Source organism: Moschus berezovskii, chromosome 7 (assembly GCF_049115385.1).
Source record: "Moschus berezovskii isolate FMDL1 chromosome 7, NW_MosBer_1.0, whole genome shotgun sequence".
NCBI classification, from domain to species: domain Eukaryota; kingdom Metazoa; phylum Chordata; class Mammalia; order Artiodactyla; family Moschidae; genus Moschus; species Moschus berezovskii.
In genome coordinates, this window is record NC_142466.1 from 69,211,309 (window position 1) to 69,231,770 (window position 20,462).

General features: G+C 34.7%; 1 protein-coding gene across 1 annotated transcript in view; it reads left to right on the plus strand.

The window, feature by feature from the left end:
• DCAF10 (DDB1 and CUL4 associated factor 10) overlaps positions 1–20,462 on the plus strand; it is a 50,364-nt gene that overhangs the window by 5,946 nt on the left and 23,956 nt on the right. The window contains exon 2 of the mRNA XM_055427077.2: positions 8,974–9,087. Coding sequence (XP_055283052.1) covers positions 8,974–9,087 — 114 coding nt within the window. The remainder of the gene's footprint in view (positions 1–8,973; positions 9,088–20,462) is intronic.

The window sequence follows — 20,462 nt, forward strand, 5'->3', positions numbered from 1 at the left end:
TGAACATGACTGCCAAAAGAAGTCTTCTCTATATCAGAAACATTTAGTTGAGAGAACTGAGACACAGAAAGGATGTTAAACACAAAGGATTTGTACTCTTTTTTATGCTCTTAACTGCTGTATTACATTATGTCTCATCTGGGCTGAAGGATTAGGTTTGATATCATTAAATATGATGTATCAATTATTTTGTGACTTAATGTAATTGAATGTAAAAATTAACAGCAAGCATTATAAGGGCTAAAATTTTTCTAGTATACTTACTGTTAATAGCAGCAAAAGCTAAAAACAGGATTCAGCTCTATGAACAATTTTATTGCTATTAAGAGTGATTTTTTTTTTTTTTTACTTATCAAGACCACAAGTTACTTAATAACCACCTATTTATAAGGAATTCTTAAACTGAAATATAGTTGATTTACAATATTGCGTTAGTTTCAGGTGTATGGAAAAGTGACTTAGTTATATGTATATTTTTTCAGATTTTTTCCTTTATAGATGTTACAAGATATTGACTATAATTCTTTGTGCTGTATAGTAAATCCTTGTTGCTTATCTGTTTTATCTGTAGTGGTTTGTATCTGTTAATCCCCTACTCCTAATTTATCATTCCTTCCTTCCTCTTTTGTAACCATAAGTTTGTTTTATATGAATGACTACGTGTTTAATGTGGAAATTCTTGGAGGGCCTCTTTGCAGTTTCCTATCATCACCGACTCAATGGAGGTGAGTTTGAGTGAACTCCAGGAGTTGGTGATGGACAGGGAGGCCTGGCGTGCTGTGACTGATTCTTGGGGTTGCAGAGTCGGACATGACTGAGCGACTGAACTGAACTGAAATGTTGGCAGTTCATGGTCCAAACAAAGGCATTGGGTCAAAGAGATAATTATGGCTACAGTTTCTAAAATTAATAACTGTTTGGGATTTACTAGAATAATTTGATAAACAATTTGAGTTAGAACTAATATCACTTGGTAAGCATTTTTATAACCTGTACGTTAGCCTTTTTTTTAATGTTTTAAAATTTAAATTTTTAATTCATGTTAATTTATATTACTGTTGAATATTTAGTATTTTTTAATATCACACTTACGTAACAGCTGCCTCATGGTTTTTTTTTCCCACACACACAAAGATGAGTTAAAAATTCCTCTCTTATAAGGCCACATATTTCAAAAGATTGTCATTAAATAGTTTCTCAGGATAATGTGATCGTTAGAAATTAATAGCATGTATTTTCAAGTTAAATATAAGTAAAAATTTATAAATAGCTCATAAGTCAAAGTAGAAATATAATGGAAATTAGAAATATTTAGAACTAAATGAAAATACCACATCTCAAAAGTTGTGGGATATAAATAAATCTGTACTTACCTGGAAAATCCCATGGATGGAGTAGCCTGGTGGGCTGCAGTCCATGGGGTTGCAAAGAGTTGGACACGACTGAGCGACTTCACTTTCACTTTCCTGCATTGGAGAAGGAAATGGCAACCCATTCCAGTGTTCTTGCCTGGAGAATCCCAGGGACGGGGGAGCCTGGTGGGCTGCCTGTCTACTGGGTCGCACAGAGTCGGACACGACTGACGTGACTTAGCAGCAGTATGAAAATTATGATCTTTAATAAACTAGAAAGGAAGACAAGGAAAATTAATTAGCTGAGTATCTATCTCAAGAAATAACAGAATAGTGAAATTATAACAAAATAAATCTGAAGAAAGTCAAAGGAAGGAAATACAGAAATACAGCGTAAAATTATTGAAATTCTAAAAATCAAGTAGAAATACCCAATAGAAAGATTTGTCTTTGAAAAGACAATAATGAAACATACTTATTAAATTGATCAATAGAATACCCAGATAAACAATATTTAGAATGAAAAGGGGGATGTAATTTCATGCAAGAAGCAGAGATTGTAGCTTTCCAGTAGTAGCAGAATAGGTGGTTTAGACCAACCCTCCAACTGAGAATAGTTAGAAAAGCTACAGAAAAACATCAATATCTAATATAAACAGTTATGTTTGAAGGGAGTAGAGAACTGAGGCAGTGAGGAAATTGCAGCACCAAGCTCTGCAAAAGGAGGGTAGCCAGAGATGTGAATCCACCTTTTTAGCCAACTGAATGTAGCAATATGGTAGAAATGACAGATTGACTTGACATTAGAAAATATATTAATTGTAAATCACTACATTAACATATTAAAACTATAGGATAATTTCAATAAATGTTAGAAAATATTTCATATACTTTAATGTATATTAATGAAAAAAAAACTTAACAGATTTGAGGTAGAAGAGAATTTCCTTAGTCCAGTAGTAGGAATCTACCAAAACAAACAAACAAACCCTATAGCAAACATTGTGCTTAATGATGAAATGGTGAATGTATTCTTAAAGATCAGGAATAAGACGAGTGCTTGCTGTATAAACATTTCTGTTCAACATTGTACTGAAGGTCCTAGCTGGTACAGCAAAGAAAAAAAGTATTAAAAATAAGAAAGCAGTTGTTTGTAGGTGATTAATGATAATTGACAAAGAAAACATTAAGAAAACATGCTATAAATATTAAAATAAGATTGATGAGTAAATAACATTTTAAAAATCAGTTGGCTTTCTGTACACCAGCAAAAAATGAAACAAAATTTTAAAAAGAACATTTACAAAAGCATCAAAAAATATCTCAAGTACCCAGAAATAGATCTAATGAAAGATAGGCATGATCTACATGGAGAAAATCTCCATTGTAAATGGAGATATGCCATGTTCAAGGATTGGAAGTCTCTGTATTGTAAAACTATCAACTCTATACAAACTTTTCTGTAAATTTATTACAAGCTCAAAATCCACAGGTGGATATGTGTGTGTATGTATAACTTCCTGTGTCAATTCTAAATGTATAAGGATGTACAAAGAATTGTTATAGTTCTCTTGCTAAGAATATCTTAAATATATGGAAAACTGCATATTACTGATGAGATGATTCAATGCTGTATGATATAAATTCTACCAGATTAATTTGTAAAGTCACTGCATCCTAATAAAAACACCAACAAGATTTTTTAGTAGGACCTGACATGCTATATCTAAAATTCATTTGGAGAAGAGAGTATGACATTAGCTTCCCCTAAAAATGTTTATTAGGGCAGTGAGGGGGTCTTGCCTTACTTGCCAAACCTTTTAGAAATTGCATGAAATAGAATATAGAGTCCTAAAAGAAAATCTATATATGACAAAGATGGCATTTACAAAGGTATAGGGTTTGATGCTGGCATAAATGACATCCAGTTTTAAAAGTTACAAATTATGCCATGTACAAAAATAGGTTATATTAAAATGAGAAAATGACTATCAGTCTTATTGATCTCTTTTTAATAGCTCTCTTGTTTATAATGTTTAAGACTTTACAAAAATCATTGATTTATTACTTTTATGCATGAAGACAAGTTGATGACTCTTCTAACAAAAAGAAATATTTATGCATCTTCTAAAATTACATATATTAATTTGAATATTTTTACTCATGGTAGTCAACTAACACAAAAATCTTCAGATATTATCAAATTTTTGAAATCCAGATATCTCACAAAAGGATTTAGGTAGACACCCTTTAAAGGATAATTTCACGATTTCTAAACATGGAAAAGATTTCAGTTTAGTAGATGTTTCCCCTTACCATGTGAAACATTTGTTCTGAATTTTAAAGTTTGGCCATTTAACATTCTGTCTTATGTACTTTCATTTTAAAGTGTAAAAATCCCATGTGCTACTGGAGTTATAAACTGAAAAGATTGCACTTTCAGAATTTTATTTGAAAGTAAAATCAATCAATTTCAATCCTGAATTGAAATCAGTTCAAGATTTTGTTTGCTAGGTCTGAATCTAAAAGATCAGTATTTACAGAATTGGGGGCAGGAGGAGAAGGGGACAACAGAGAATGAGATGACTGGATGGCATCACCGACTTGATGGACATGGGTTTGAGTGAACTCTGGGAGTTGGTGATGGACAGGGAGGCCTGGCGTGCTGTGATTCATGGGGTCGCAAAGAGTCGGACACAACTGAGCGACTGAACTGAAATGAAGACAAAATCAATAAAAGACAATAGATTTTCAGAAATCAAAATGGTGTTTGACTATCAGACATAAAAGGAGAAATTGACAGTAACACAATAATAGTAGGAGACTTTAAACACCCCCACTTTTGATGGACAGATCGTAAAAACAGAAAATTAATAAGGAAATAGAAGTCTTACATGATACATTAGATGAGATGGATCTCATTGTTATCTTCAGGACATTCCATCCAAATGCAGAAGAATACACCTTCTCAAGTGCACTTGGAACATTCTCCAGGATATACCACATCTTGGGTCACAAAACAAACCTCAGTAAATTTAAGAAAACTGAAATCATATGAAGCATCTTCTCTTGACCACAATGCTGTGAGACGCGATATCAGTTACAAGAAAAATGTAAGAAACACAAACACATGGAGATTAAACAACATGTTTCTAAATAACCAACAGGTTACTGAAGAAATCAAAAGGGAAATCAGAAAATTTCTAGAAAGAAGTGACAATGAAAACATGACAACTCAAAATCTATGGGATGCAGTAAAAGCAGTCCTAAGAGGGAAGTTTATAGCAATACAGTCATACCTCAAGAAACAAGAAAAATATCAAATAGACAACCTAACTTTACACCTAAAACAATTGGAAAAAGAAGAACAAAAAACCCCAAAGTTAGTAGAGGGAAAGAAATCATAAAGATCTGAGCAGAAATAAAAAGAAAGAAACAGTAGTAAAAAATAATAAAACTAAAAGCTGGTTCTTTGAGAAGATAAAATTGACAAACCTTTAGCCAGACTCATCAAGAAAAAGAGAAGAATCAAATCAACAAAATTAGAAATGAAAAAGGAGAGGTTACAACAAACAATGCAGAAATACAAAGGATTATAAGAGACTATTATGAACAACTATATGGCAATAAAATGGATAATCTGGAAGAAATGGACCAATTCTTAGAAAAGTTCAATCTTCCAAGACTGAACCAGGAAGAAATAGAAATTATGAGCAGCCCAATTACAAGCACTGAAATTGAAGCTGTGATCAAAAATCTCCCAAAAAAAAGGCCCAGGACCAGATGGCTTCATAGGGGAATTCTTTCAAACATTTAGAGAAGAGCTAATGCCTGTCCTTCTAAAACTTTCAAAAAATTGCAGAGGAAGGAACACTTCCAAACTCATTCTTTGAGGCCACCATCACCCTGATACCAAAACCAGACAAGGACAACACAAAAAAATAAAACTACAGGCCAATATCACTGATAAACATAGATGCAAAAGTCCTCAACAAAATTTTAGTAGATAGAATTCAGCAACACATCAAAAAGCTCATACACCATGATCAAGTTGGGTTTATTCCAGGAATGCAAGGATTCTTCAATATATGCAAATCAGTGTGATACCCTGTATTAACAAATTGAAAGATAAAAACCATAAGATAATCTCAATAGTTGCAGAAAAAGCCTTTGACAAAATCCAGCACCCATTTATGGTTAAAACTCTTCAAAAAATGGGCATAGAAGGAACCTTAGTAAAGGCCATATATGATAAGCCTATAGCAAACATTATTCTCAAGAGTGAAAAACTGAAAGCATTCCCCCGAAGATCAGGAACAAGACAAGGGTGTCCACTTTCATCACTATTCAACATAGTTCTAGAAGTCCTAGCTACAGCAGTCAGAGAAGAATAAGAAATAAAAGGAATCCAGATCAGAAAAGAAGTAAAGCTTTCACTGTTTGCAGATGACGTGATACTGTACATAGAAAACCCTAAGGATAGTATCAGAAAATTACTAGAGCTAATCAGTGAATTTAGCAAGGTTGTAGGATACAAAATCAATACATAGAAATCACTTGCATTTCTATATACTAACAATGAAAAATCAGAGAAATTAAGGAATCAATCCAATTCACCATTGCAACAAAAAGAAATATCTGGGAATAAACTTACTTAAGGAGACAAAAGAACTGTACAGAGAAAATTATAAGACACAGATGAAAGAAATCAAAGATGACATAAAAAGATGGAGATCCCATGTTCCTGGGTAGGAAGAATCAATATTGTGAAAATGATTATACCACCAAATGCAATCTACAGATTCAGTGCAATCCTTATCAAATTACCAATGCCATTTTTCACAGAACTAGAACAAAAAATTTGAAAATTCATATGGAAACACAAAAGACCCTTAATAGCCAAAGCAGTCTTGAGAAAGAAGAATGGAGCTGGAGGAATCAACCTCTGTGACTTCAGATTATACTACAAAGCTACAGTCATCAAGACAGTATGATAGTGACACAAAAACAGAAATATAGACCAATGGAACAAGATAGAAAGCCCAGAAATAAACCCATGCACCTATGGGTACCTTATTTTAGACAAAGGAGGCAAAAATATACAATGGGGCAAAGACAGCCTCTTCAATAAATGGTGCTGGGAAAACTGGACAGCTACATGTAAAAGTATGAATTTAGAACACTTCCTAACACCATACACAAAGATAAACTCAAAATGGACTAAATACCTAAATGTAAGACTAGAAACTATAAAACCCTTAAAGGAAAACATAGGCAGAACACTCAATGACATAAATCAAAGCAAGATCCTCTATGACCCACCTAGAGTAATGGAAATAAAAACAAAAGTAAGCAAGTGGGACCAGATTAAACTTAAAAACTTTTGCACAGCAAAGGAAACTATAAGCAAGGTGATAAGACAACCCTCAGAATGGGAGAAAGTAATAACAATGAAACAACTGACAGAGGGTTAATTTCCAAAGCAGCTCATATAACTCAATGGTGGAAAAACAATTCAAAAAGTGGGAAAAAGACCTAAACAGACATTTCTCCAAAGAAGACATACACATGGCTAACAAACACGTGGAAAGATGATGCTCAACATCGCTCATTATTAGAGAAATGCAAATCAAAACCACAATGAGATATCACCTCACACTGGTCAGAAGGGCCATTACCAAAAAGTCTACAAACAATAAATGCTGGAGAAGGTGTGGAGAAAAGGGAATGCTCTTGCACTGTTGGTGGGAGTGTAAATTGATACAGTCACTATGGAAGATGGTATGGAGATTCCTTAAAAAACTAGGAATAGAACCACCATATGACCCAGCAATCCCACTCCTCGGCATATACCCTGAGCAAACCAGGGTTGAAAAAGACACATGTATCCCATTGTTTATTGCAGCACTATTTACAATATCTAGAACATGGAAGCAACCTAGATGTCCATTGACAGATGAATGGATCAAGAAGTTGTGGTATATATACGCAATAGAGTATTCAGTTCAGTTGCTCAGTTGTGTCCGACTCTTTGCGACCCCATGAATCACAGCACGCCAGGCCTCCCTGTCCATCACCAATTCCCGGAGTTCACTCAAACTCATGTCCATCAAGTCAGTGATGCCATCCAGCCATCTCATTCTCTGTCGTCCCCTTCTCCTCCCGCCCCCAATCCCTCCCAGCATCAGAGTCTTTTCCAGTGAGTCAACTCGTCGCATGAGGTGGCCAAAGTATTGCAGTTTCAGCTTTAGCATCAGTCCTTCCAATGAACACCCAGGATTGATCTCCTTTAGAATGGACTGGTTGGATCTCCTTGCAGTCCAAGGGACTCTCAAGAGTCTTCTCCAACACCACAGTTCAAAAGCATCAATTCTTTGGCGCTCAGCTTTCTTCACAGTCCAACGCTCACATCCATACATGACCACTGGAAAAACCATAGCCTTGACTAGACGGACCTTGGTTGGCAATAGAGTATTTTATATAGAGTGAAGTGAGTCAGAGAAAGATAAATATTGTATTCTAACACATATACGGAATATAGAAAAATGGTACTGAAGAATTTATTTGTAGGGCAGCAATGGAGAAACAGATGTAGAGAACAGACTTATGGACATGGGGAGAGGGGAGGAGAGGGTGAGATGTATGGGAAGAGTAACAAGGAAACTTACATTATCATATGCAAAATAGATAGCCAACGGGTATTTGCTGTACAGCTCAGGAAACTCAACATGGGCTCTGTATCAATCTAGAGGGGTGGGATGGGGAGGGAGATGGGAGGGAGGTTCAAAAGGGAGCAGATATAGGTATACTTATGGTTGATTCATGTTGAGGTTTGACAGAAAACAACAAAATTCTGTAAAACAGTTATCCTTCAATAAAAAAGTTTAAAAAATGGTGTTCGTAAAAGGTTTATAAAAATGTAATTTTGTAATAGGAAAGGGCTGAAACAAGAAACAGTACTAAGGTCTGTAAGAGAAAAAGGTTTAGTTTGACTGAAATTGGTTTGGTAGGATGTATAAGACCTTTCAGTACATTTTAATAGATGCTGATGAAGAATTGCCAGATTTATGTGATCTTTTCCTAAGTTGCCTCATTTGAGCATGTTTTTCTGAAGTCAGCTTTTCTCATGTAAAAATATGTTTTAGGCTCCTTCATATACATATAAAGTTATCCCTTTTTAAGTGTTGCACCATTTTGCAAAGTATTACATACTATGGCTTATATAATCAATCTTTCTTTCATGTACATTTAGGTTACTTCCAATTTCTCCCTACAATGAAGTGTATCTTTATATGTGCTTCTTTGTATTTGGAAATTATTATTTCTCTAGATTGAATTCTCAGAAAAAAAAATGCTGAGATAAAAGATATGCACGTTTAAAATTTTGTTAGATACTGGTACTCTCCATGCAAGCTGCAGCCAGCTTATACTTCACTATAATGTATGAGAGTACTATTTCCTACTACTACTTGCAACAGTGAATAGTCTCAGTCTTTTAAGTATTTGCTACTAATGTAGACAGAAGTTATTCTTCTATATCTCATATAGTCATAAATAGATGAATATCAATAAAAAAAGAGAATGCTAAATAAACTAAAAGAAATGTGTCATTTCCTTCCAGGTCAGTGCTGACAGTTGCTTGTGAACAGACTGAAGTTCTACTTTTTGATCCTATATCTTCAAAGCACATAAAAACACTTTCTGAAGCTCATGAAGACTGTGTAAATAATATAAGGTTAGTATTACCGTGAGAAGCTAAACTTTATTAATAGTGACCCAAAATATTCTGTTTTTGAAGTTAGTGAAAATTTATAATGCCTTGACCAGCAGTACTAGATGGTATACATTTGTGAATTGTGCAACTTATCCTTTTAATTATAAAAGTTACTGTTAACCATTTTGGATTGGAATCTTTCTGAAATGCATTTTCACTTCCATATGATTTTACCTTTTCTCTTCATGTATTAGGGCCATCATTATGAACCTCAGCCATGTATTTTGTTAGTCCTGTAATGCTTTGGGGCAGTGCCATTGCTTAGCCTCTCTCACCACCAGCCCCCAGATTCAAACTGTTGAGGGGAAAAAAACAGATAGGCACAGAGAACTTCTTTATTGTTTGAAGCTCCTTAAATTCTCAATAATGTGGGAAATAACAATTGTATAGTTTGGTGGACTAATACACAGTCATTAAAATGATGATTACAGATGCTTCATATCAACATGGACAAATGTTTGAAATAGTACAGGTTAAAATCATAAAAACTGTATAAATATGACATGATGCAGAAGAAAAAGATTAGAGGAAGTATTTTAAAATGCTTACAGTGGATGTGTTAGAATGAATGGATTATGAGTAATTTTCTGTTTTCACAACTTTATATAATGAGATTATATGACTTTTGTAATGATTACTTTTAGTCATCAAAAAGAAGAAATGCTCCAAACATACAGAACAGTAGGTTAAATAGCACAAAAGATACAGCTAGGCTGTGAAACAACATAAACATCTTTGTGGCCATATGGCCAGACTGGAACACACACAAAAAGCTGTTACAGAGTTGAAGACACAAGCCCACTGGGTTTTCAGGCTGGCCCTGACATGTATTAGTTTAGCTCCTGTCAGGAATCAAAAATGCTAAAGTATTTCATGTGAGGCAGGAACTGGTGCCAGAATTATTACATGAAGCCAGGGGTTTAGTTGGAATGTCTGTCCCATTGTGAAAGGCTGAAAAAAGGAAAAAGCTGTTAATTACCTGGGGCTATAGATTTTAAGTGATAAAGATTTATATAGCCTCATGACCATGGATTGAATGAAGCCATTGCTAAGTCGGTGGTTGAAGGTACATATGTGATAGCTCCAATATCATCATGAAACTAGAGGCCTTGATCTCAATGAGACCTAGTAGTGGATTTGGGTCCAGAAAGCCAAATAGGACAACTATAAAATCATTAAATAGGAAGAGAGAAAGAAATGTTTTTTTCATCTTTCTTACTCAAAAGGAGTCTACAACCAAAATTCTAAAACTCATTAAGATAATCTAATATTAAAATAACAAAATCACCAACTGGAACAGGCATTTTCTCCAGATGAAATTACTTTTATGGAGTAGTCCAACAAAGACTTTATTTTAAAAAATGAATTATTTATTTTTTTTTGACTAGGTAATACATGCACGTGGTACAAAATTCAAAGGTACAAAAGGGTAAACAGTGAAAAGTAAGTCTATCTCCCACCTCTGTCCCCTGGCCACCCAGTTCCTCTCCCCAGAGGCAACCACTATTACCAGTTTCTTGGTATCTTTTCTGAGATAGTTTATGCATGTACAAACATATATACACATACACTCATACACACACACACACATATACACTTTTATATAAATGGTAGCATTCTACACATACTAATACATACCTTGGCTTTTTCACTTAATGACATATTTAGAGATCATTCCATATTTGTACCCATGGGATGATTTTATTCTTTTTAACGGCTGCATAGTATTCCATTGATTGGAAGACACTTTAAAGCATTTTTAGGATGTTCAAATAAGTTAACAGAAAAAAAAAGTTGACAGATACTTTCCATTAATAGCTCAAAATTATGAAACAAACGAGATGAAACAAGAATAGGTTAATATGGAAAAGAAGTAACTAGAACTTTTATAAATTAAAAATATAGTTGGTATATCAAAAAACTTAATAGGTGGGATAATTATTACCCTATACACCACTGATGAGAGAATTAATGGGTTGGAAAATATTACTAAGAATTTTACCTAGATATTAATTGAGATATGTAATATATCAACTACAGAAAAAGAGAAGTTGCAGAGATTGGAGGAGAACTAAATTTTGAAGACAGAAAGGCTGAGAATTTTTTGCATTGAAGAAAGACCTGAATTCTTGAATTAAAAGTAAACTGTAGTGTTTAGTGGGTTCAGTTCAGTTCAGTTCAGTCGCTCAGTCGTGTCCGACTCTCTGCAACCCCATGAATCACAGCACGCCAGGCCTCCCTGTCCATCACCAACTCCCGGAGTTCACTCAAACTCATGTCCACAGAGTCGGTGATGCCATCCAGCCATCTCATTCTCGGTCATCCCCGTCTCCTCCCGCCCCCAACCTTTCCTAGCATCAGAGTCTTTTCCAGTGAGTCAACTCGTCGCATGAGGTGGCCAAAGTATTGCAGTTTCAGTTTAAACAAAGATAAATTCACATCTAGACAGGCTGTGATGAAACCCTAGGATATCAAAAATAAAGAAAATCTTACCACCAAAGTTAGAAGCCAGATTATCTATGGAGGTATGATAATTAAACTACCTGATTTCTTATCACCAGTAGTTGATGCTAGAAGAAAAAGGAGTAATATCTTAAATATCAGTACTGAGACAATGTTTAATACCATTTCATATCCAGATAAATTCTTATTCTAGGATAAATAATTTCAATTGTTATATGATAATTATAAATGTTATTATTAATAGAAGATAGATTAGGATTTTAGGGGGAAGAAGGTGCATTTAAAACAAAGTTAAAATGAAAACTCTAGCCGTATCCAATATGATTATAATGTTAAATTAAAAATTGTCTAGTAGTCACATAAAGACACTAAATTAATTTTTAATAATTTATTTGCTCCAGTATGCCTAAAATGTTATTATTTCAACATGCAATCAGTATAAAATATACTGAGATATTTTGCTTCCTTTTTTTTTTTTTTCATGCTTAATCTTCAAAATCCGGTGTATATTTTAAACTTAGAGCACATCTTGAGGCAGACTGGCCACATATTAAGGACTCAAAAGAAACATGTGTCTAATGGCTACCAAACTGCACAATGTAGCTCTGGATGGTGACAACAAATAGGTTGTATGGGTGAAGGAGTTTTGTTCAGTGGGAAGGTATAACATTTAAGGTTTACATCATGTTTAGGAAGAGGATAGAAATACTAAGTAATTTCTGACTCTTTCAGAACAGTTTACAATTAAATATATATGATAAAATAATTAATAAAAATTTCGTTTATAGCTTTCAGACCAGCAGAGTAGGGCAGGGGGTGGCAGAGACTATTAAAAACTTGATCAATAAACAGAAGGGAAGCTTAGAAAAGTAAAAAAAGCAAAGGAAAGATAAATAGAAAATAAGAAGTAGAAATAGGTCCAAAATATTAATAGTCTAATTTACATATAAATGAATTGATCTTCTTTATTAAAAGACAGATAGCAATTTGAATAAAAAACAAGATTACACATATACACTTTATAGAGATACCAAAAATAAAACTACCCAGAAATGGGAAAAGAAAATTGATGTAGGTTATCTCTCCAGTACTCTTGCCTGGAAAGTCCCATGGGCAGAGGAGCCTGGTAGGCTGCAGTCCATGGGGTCGCAAAGAGTCGGACACGACTGAGCGACTTCACTTTTACTTTTCACTTTCATGCATTGGAGAAGGAAATGGCAACCCACTCCAGTGTTCTTGCTTGGAGAATCCCAGGGACGGGGGAACCTGGTGGGCTGCCGTCTGTGGGGTCGCACAGAGTTGGACACGACTGAAGTGACTTAGCAGCAGCAGCAGCAGCATTCCTATTGAACAGATGGAAGAACAAAGGCTTTCTTTAATAAGGATAAAGTGCAACTACATATTAAAAGAAAAATCCACCAAGCATATATAATAATCATGAACTTGTATACAACTTCAAATTAAGAAAGCAAAAACAGAATAATAAGGAATTACTAGTACATGTCTATAATCATAGTAAGAGATTTTAATACAGTTCGGTACAAAAACTGGTAAATCAAGCAAATAAAAATTAAGTTGTAAAAGATTTTAAATACTTTGAATAACCTTTCTGCTAAAAACAGAAATGTTGGATAAATTTTTTTTTAATATTGTTTTAATGTAGAGTTGAGCTGATAAGAAAGGACTGCTAGGGCAAAAAATGAAGTGGAAGCAAGAATGCAAAGAAGTAAACATGTATTCAGCTGGCTTTTACCCTGGAGGCATCTGCTAAATGCCTGTGACTCTTTGAGTTTCTGTTTTGACAGGTATGAGAAGTACAAAGGACAGGAGAGTTAATTCTACATCCAGTTCAAGGTGAGGAGTCTAGTAGAAAACTGCATAAGACTGGGGCTACAAATTCTGCAAAGGGCTACAGTTTCAGCATAAAGGTTTTCTAGAAATAAACCACCTTGTTCATCTAGACTGTGGCACTGGGTAGAGGCATGTCAAAAACCTCTGTGAGTTATTAACCACAAGCTAGTCTTCATGCAGCCTTCACATTGCCATATGGTCCAGACCCCTCCAGCCAGCAATTTTAAATTGGTTCCAGCTTAGTAGTGTTGTGAGGTACCTGTAAGAAGAAATGCAAATCTTTTCTGAAGGAGAAAACTCAGTATTATAAAGAAGTCAGTTCTTCCCCCAAAGTAGTCTATGAATTTAGTGCAGTTTTAATAAAAATCCCAACAGGATTTTTTATTCTTTTAAAAAAGGGTGTTTTTTTTTTTAAACTTGATACAAAAGTTCATACTTAAAAATAAAGCACCAAGAATGTCTGAGAAAACTTTGAGGAAGACTGAGATGATAAGAGTACCCACCCCTCCAGATATCAGACCTTATCTTAGGACAGGGATAAATTAAGTGACCAATGAAATGGAATAGAACTTCCAGAAACAGACACATGCATACATGAAAATTTGATTTATGACAGCAGGTTATTTACAAACCAGTGGGGGGAAATGGAAAAGAGATTGGTTTTGTGTGTGTGTGTGTGTGTGTGTGTGTGTGTATATATATATATAAAAGATAAAAATGAAATTAGATTTCTACCTCATAACTAAAAATAACTGTCAGTTTATTTCTTTATAGAAGAAATATAGAATATATTTATAAGTACAACAAAGGATTCTTTTTAAGACACACCAAAAAAGTATAAACCATTAAGGATAGATAAAGTCACCTGTATTAAAATTTAAACCTTTGTTGTAACTAAAGACACAACAGTGTGATAAGATGAGCGATAAGCTGGTGGGAGAAGATATTTTCTATGCACATAGCCAAGAAAAGGATTAGTATCCAGAATATATGAATAAATTACCTTAGCGCAAAATAGGCAGAGACTCACATAAGAGAAAATATCAATAAAATGAGCAATAAATATGGAAAGATTTTCAAGCTTACTATTTATCATGGAAATGCAAATAAAATAGTAATAAAGAACAAGTATTGGCAAAGATGCTGAAAAATAGACACTTAGACATTATTGATGGAGTATAAATTGGTAAAATTATTTTGAACAATTTAGCATTATCTGGTTAAAATTGAGTATCAGTTGTTTAAAAGAAACCACATATGAATAGAGCAATGTGTAAAGAAGTTTCATTATAGCATTGTCAGTAACAGAAGTTGGAAACAAATATCCATCAAGAGGACTGTAAATAAATTGTATACTCATACAATGGAATACTATACATCAGTTAAAATAAATGAAGTAGAAGCATCAGCATCTCAGATGTATCTCAGAAATTGAGGATTGAGCCAGAAAAACAAATTGTAGAATGAGCTGTACACAGAGTGATACCATTTATATAAAGTTTAAAAATAAATAAACATAGACTTGATGAGGGCATGTATTTGTTCTCTGCTCTATCCCCAGCACCTGGAACTGTGCCACATGTGGGTGCTCATTAAATACTGACAAAATAAGTTGAATGCAAAACAAAACTAAATTGCTTATGGATGGATATACAGTTGTGAATTCATAGTATTAAAAACTTGCAAGGGGAGTAACAAACAAATTTTGGATAGTGGTTCCCTCTGGAGAGGGAGGGAGGGGAATGGGATTGGGGAGGGATATACAGGGTTCTTTGATTGTGTTTGTAATGTTAAAAAAAAAAATCTAAAAGATAACCAAATGTTAAAATTTGATAAAGCTGGGTGGTGGGTAACACAGGTGTTTGTTATATTCTTCATAATTTTTTTTATGTTTCTAATATTTTACAATTTAAAAATTTCTCATCTCAGAAAAGACATGCCAGGTTCTTTGCCCCTACGCAAAATGACCTCTGACTAATTTGCTGTTAGAATCTGTGTTCTTTTTCAATATCAGTTCTCATCTGCTGCTGTCAGTGTGTTGCTCTAGTACCTGACACTTACAAATTTGGATTTGCTTCTTATCTGTTTGTTAGAAAAACAGATTATGAAGCCATTTAGAAGTACATATCCCATAAGTGTTTTGAGTAAACATCAGAAAGATCCTCTGGCGTGAGCTTAAGTGTGCATTACTTATTAATAATACTAACTTCCATTTTTTGAGTGCTTACCATGTGCCAAACCTTTTGTGAAGCACTTTTAATACACTGTATTGTTTAATCCTCACAGTATCCTGATGTGAGACAGATACTGTACCCATTTTTAAGGAATGAAGAAACTGTAACTCAGATAAAGAGATTTGTCTGTGCTCTTATATATAGTAAGTGATAGAGCTGGAATTCATACTTAATTCCATTAGGCCACCTCAGTGTACTGTTCAGATACAGGCATGCATTTTCTAGTTTGGTTCTAGGTAGTCATTTGCCACATACTTAATACTTTAGTACTCTTTGTAGTTCTTTCTTAGTTTTGAGGTTTGCTTATCTTGTAAAGTTAAAATACTGATATTTGTAGTATTTTCTATTGCTTCATGTGAAAGAAAGGGGAAAAATATGTAATTTGAATTCTTAAGCCCATTATACAGCCTTCTTTCTCATTCATGAGGACTCTGTATGAGAATTTGAGTCCATATAATTATCAAGGTTCCCTAGTTATGAGGTTGCAAGAGGAAGTGAAGTTATCATAAGACTATTTACTTAGCGACATGGCAGTTAAAAATATCAGTGCCCATTTAAATATTCTAGGATCTTTTCCTTCCTAGTGTCTTTGTTGGTCTTTTTCTGATTGTTATATTTCAGACAATATAATGTAGGTACAGTCCTTATCATGGGGAACATGAAATTTCTGATCTTGTAAAGGATGTACAATTTTGCAAGACCCTGAGAAGGGATATTAAAGAACTGGTCAAAATCGTTGGAAAATGAGGATATGATAGAGTTAGACCAGTTATCAGTTAGAAAAAAGAGAATGACAGAATTGATGACATGATAGGAACTTCAAAGAATTAAGTGCATATCTCATAGGACTAAGGGAAAGGCCTTCGGGAAAATTGATGAAGATCTTGAATATTATAGAGAAATGGCCCTCTTTTTATTATAGTACAAAATTCAAATGTGAAGTAAGGATATTATATTCTCCATCATAATTTCATTGGAAATGTTATGTAAAAACCCATACATTTATTCTTTTTCTAAGAATTTGCATATAATTAAATGTAAAAAGACTTATTACATGATTTTGGTTTTAAGATACATTTCCCTTGTACAATGAAATGTTGGTACCTGTTTTAAGGAAATTCAATTTCAGTTGCTCTTATCCTTTACCAGTCATCCTCTGAACATGAAAACCTCAGTTTATCCAGAGCTCCTATAGTCATGAGTTAGAGGTAAATGGGATCCTGTTACATCCTAGGCTTCCTTGGTGGCTCAGTGGTAAAGAATCTGCTTGTCAGTGCAGGAGACGCAGGTTTGATCCCTGAGTCAGAGAGATCCCTCAGAGAGGGAAATGGCAACCCATTTCAGTATTCTTGCCTGGGAAATCCCATAGATAATGGGGCCTGATGGGCTACAGTCTATGGGGTTGCAAAGAGTCTGACACCACTTGTCAGCTGAGCACACATTATGTCCTACGGCCAGACATCCTGGAGTGTGAAGTCAAGTGAGCCTTGGGAAGCATTATTATGAGCAAAGCAAGTGGAGGTGATAGAATTCCAGCTGAGCTATTTAAAATCCTAAAAGATGATGCAGTTAAACTGTAGCACTCAATACGCCAGCAAATTTGGAAAACTCAGCAGTGGCCACAGGACTGGGAAAGGTCACTTTTCATTCCAGTCCTTAAAGAAGGGCAATACCAAAGAATGTTCAAACTACTGTACAGTTGCACTCATTTCACATGCTAGCAAGGTTTTGCTCAAAATCCTTCAAGCTAGGCTTCAGTAGTGCATTAACTGAGAACTTCCAGATGTACAAATTGGGTTTTAAAGAGGCAGAGAAACCAGAGATCAAATTGCCAGCATTCGTTGGATTGTGGAGGAAACAAGGGAATTCCAGAAAAAAAATCTACTTTTGCTTTACTGACCATGCTAAAGCCTTTGACTGTGTGGAGCACAACAAACTGTGGAAAATTCTTAAAGAGATGGGAGTACAGACCACCTTACCTGTCTCCTGAGAAACTTGTATACTGGTCAAGAAGCAACGATTAGAACTGGACATGGAACAACTGACTAGTTCAAAATTGGGAAAGGAGTATGACAAGGCTGTATATTGTCACCCTGCTTACTTAACTCATATGCAGAAATGCTGGGCTGGATAAATCACAAGCTGGAATCAAGATTGCTGGGAGAAATATCAACAACCTCAGATATCCTGATGATACCACTCTAATGGCAGAAAGTGAAGAGGAACTAAGGAACCTCTTGATGAGAATGAAAGAGGAGAGTGAAAAAGCCGGCTTAAAACTCAGCATTCAAAAAGCTATGATCATGGCATCCAGTCCCTTCACTCAATGGCAGATAGATGGGGAAAGAATGGAAACAGTGGCAGATTTTCTTTTCTTGGGCTTCAAAATTACTGCAGATGGTAACTGCAGTCATAAAATTAAAAGACACTTGCTCCTTAGAAGGAAAGCTGTGACAAACCTAGACAGTGTATTAAAAATCAGGGACATCACTTTAGGGTTTTCCAAGTGGTGCAGTGATAACAAATCTGCCTGCCAATGCAGGAGACACAGGAGACATGGGTTCAATCCCTGGGTTGGAAAGATCCCCTGATGAGGAAATGGCAACCTACTCCAGTGATCTTGCCTGAAAAATTCCATGGACATGGGAGCCTAGAGGACTGCAGTTCATGGGGTTACCAAGAGTTGGACTTGACTGAGCTTGTGTGCTTTGCCGACAAAGGTCCATATATCAAAGCTCTGGTTTTTCCAGGAGTCATGTGTGGATGTGAGGGAGTTGGTCCATAAAGAAGACTGAGTGCTGAAGAATTGATACTTTCAAATTGTGGTACTAGAGAACTTGAGAATCCTTTGGACTGCATGGATATCCAACCAGTCAATCCTAAAGGAAATCAACCCTGAATATTCATTGGAAGGACGGTTGTTGAAACAAGCTCCATTACTTTTAGGAATTCTTATCATCAGTCATCTTTCTTCCTTTCTTACACCTGTAAGACACACAAGTCTTTGTTTTATTCAGCACTGTATAGCACTCTTTGAACTGCAAGGAGATCAAACCAGTCAATCCTGAAGGAAATCCGCACTAAATATTCATTGGAAGGACTTATGCTGAAGCTGAAGCTCGAATACTTTGGCCACTTGATGCAAAGAGCCAACTCACTGGAAAAGACCCTGATGGTGGGAAAGATTGAAGGCAAGAGAAGGGGACAACAGAGGATGAGGTGGTTGGATGGCATCATCGATTAAATGGACATGAGTTTGAGCAAACTCCAGCAGGTTGTGAAGGACAGGGAAGCCTGGCTGCAGTCTATAGATCTATAGGGTCACAAAGAGTTGGACATGACTGAATAACTGAACATATACTTTGAGGCAAAAAATGAGAAAACTAAAGTCTAAATATTGAATTTTTCATTAAACTTATTCAGTTCAAAATTACTAACTTTTTTCTAAGATTATATTTTCTGCATTACTGATATTAAATATATGCAACAATGGTAATTTTTTTCAGTGACCTTATTGACAAAATTTTTAAACTGATCCCTCACTTTATTTTTTATGAATATACTTTTGGAACCTGTTCAGCTCAGAGATTCTTCTGAAAGTCTTAACCAATCATGTTACTTTCTTGCTTAAAACCCTTCAGGGTGGACTGGTATGGTCTACAGCAATATAATCCCACTGGGGTTTTAAATCCATATGTACATTATGTACTTTCTATACTAAATAAAATATCTTAGGTTTTTTTCCCCTAAATTTTTCAAATGTATGAAGATGCTTTTATGATGATAATCAGTTTAAAAAGTTTGACTGACTTTCCATTAGCCTTTGTCATTTTGTATTTTTTAAAATCATATAATTCCTGTCAAGTGTGGAAGTCCTTGAAATACTTCTACTTTTAAAAGCCTCATCAGTAAATTGACAATATAATTAAATTTTTCATATAGTAAAAACTATAGATCACATTTAAAGATAGAAATATATGTAAAACATTCAATATGCTATATTTGAAAAACTGAAGTATATTATCCTTATTATAAACAGATTTTGTAACTCAGTAACATAATATTGCAAGGGGGAAATTAGTAAGGAACGCTGCTGCTGCTGCTAAGTCACTTCAGTCGTGTCCGACTCTGTGTGACCCCATAGAAGGAAGCCCACCAGGCTCCCCCGTCCCTGGGATTCTCCAGGCAAGAACACTATGGAATAGCAATTCCCAGAAGAAATATAATCTTCCAGTTAGTATGAAAAAAAGTTTACTAAAAATAAACATTTCAGCTTAAAACAAGATGATATTTTTTCCCTTGCACTTTACAGAATTAAGGTATAACTTGTGTGGGAAGGGTTTGGAGAAACAGATACTTCCAACTGCTCGTGGAACTAGCTATTAGTATGGTCTTTTGAGGACAATTTGTCTATTTATATTTAAAAGCCTTACATTTAAAAAGTCCCTTTTTACTTAGCAATACATTTTTCTGCAAATATATTTAGAAAAATAACTAGGAATGTGGTTAATGTTTCACTGTTAGGATATTCATCATAGTGTTTTGAATAGTAGTAAATTGGCAGCAATCTAAACATCTAGAAATTTGCAAGTTAGTTTAAAAAAGAGAAGAGATTATGATTCATTCATAGTGAATGCTATTCAGCCATTAAAAATTATTTTGTCAATAATCACATGCAAAATATTTATGAAATAATATTAAGCATGAGATACATGAATTAAGCTAAATATCAATTTCAGTGGTTATTTTTGGTAGTGGATTTTTTCCATTTAAAAAATACTTTCAATG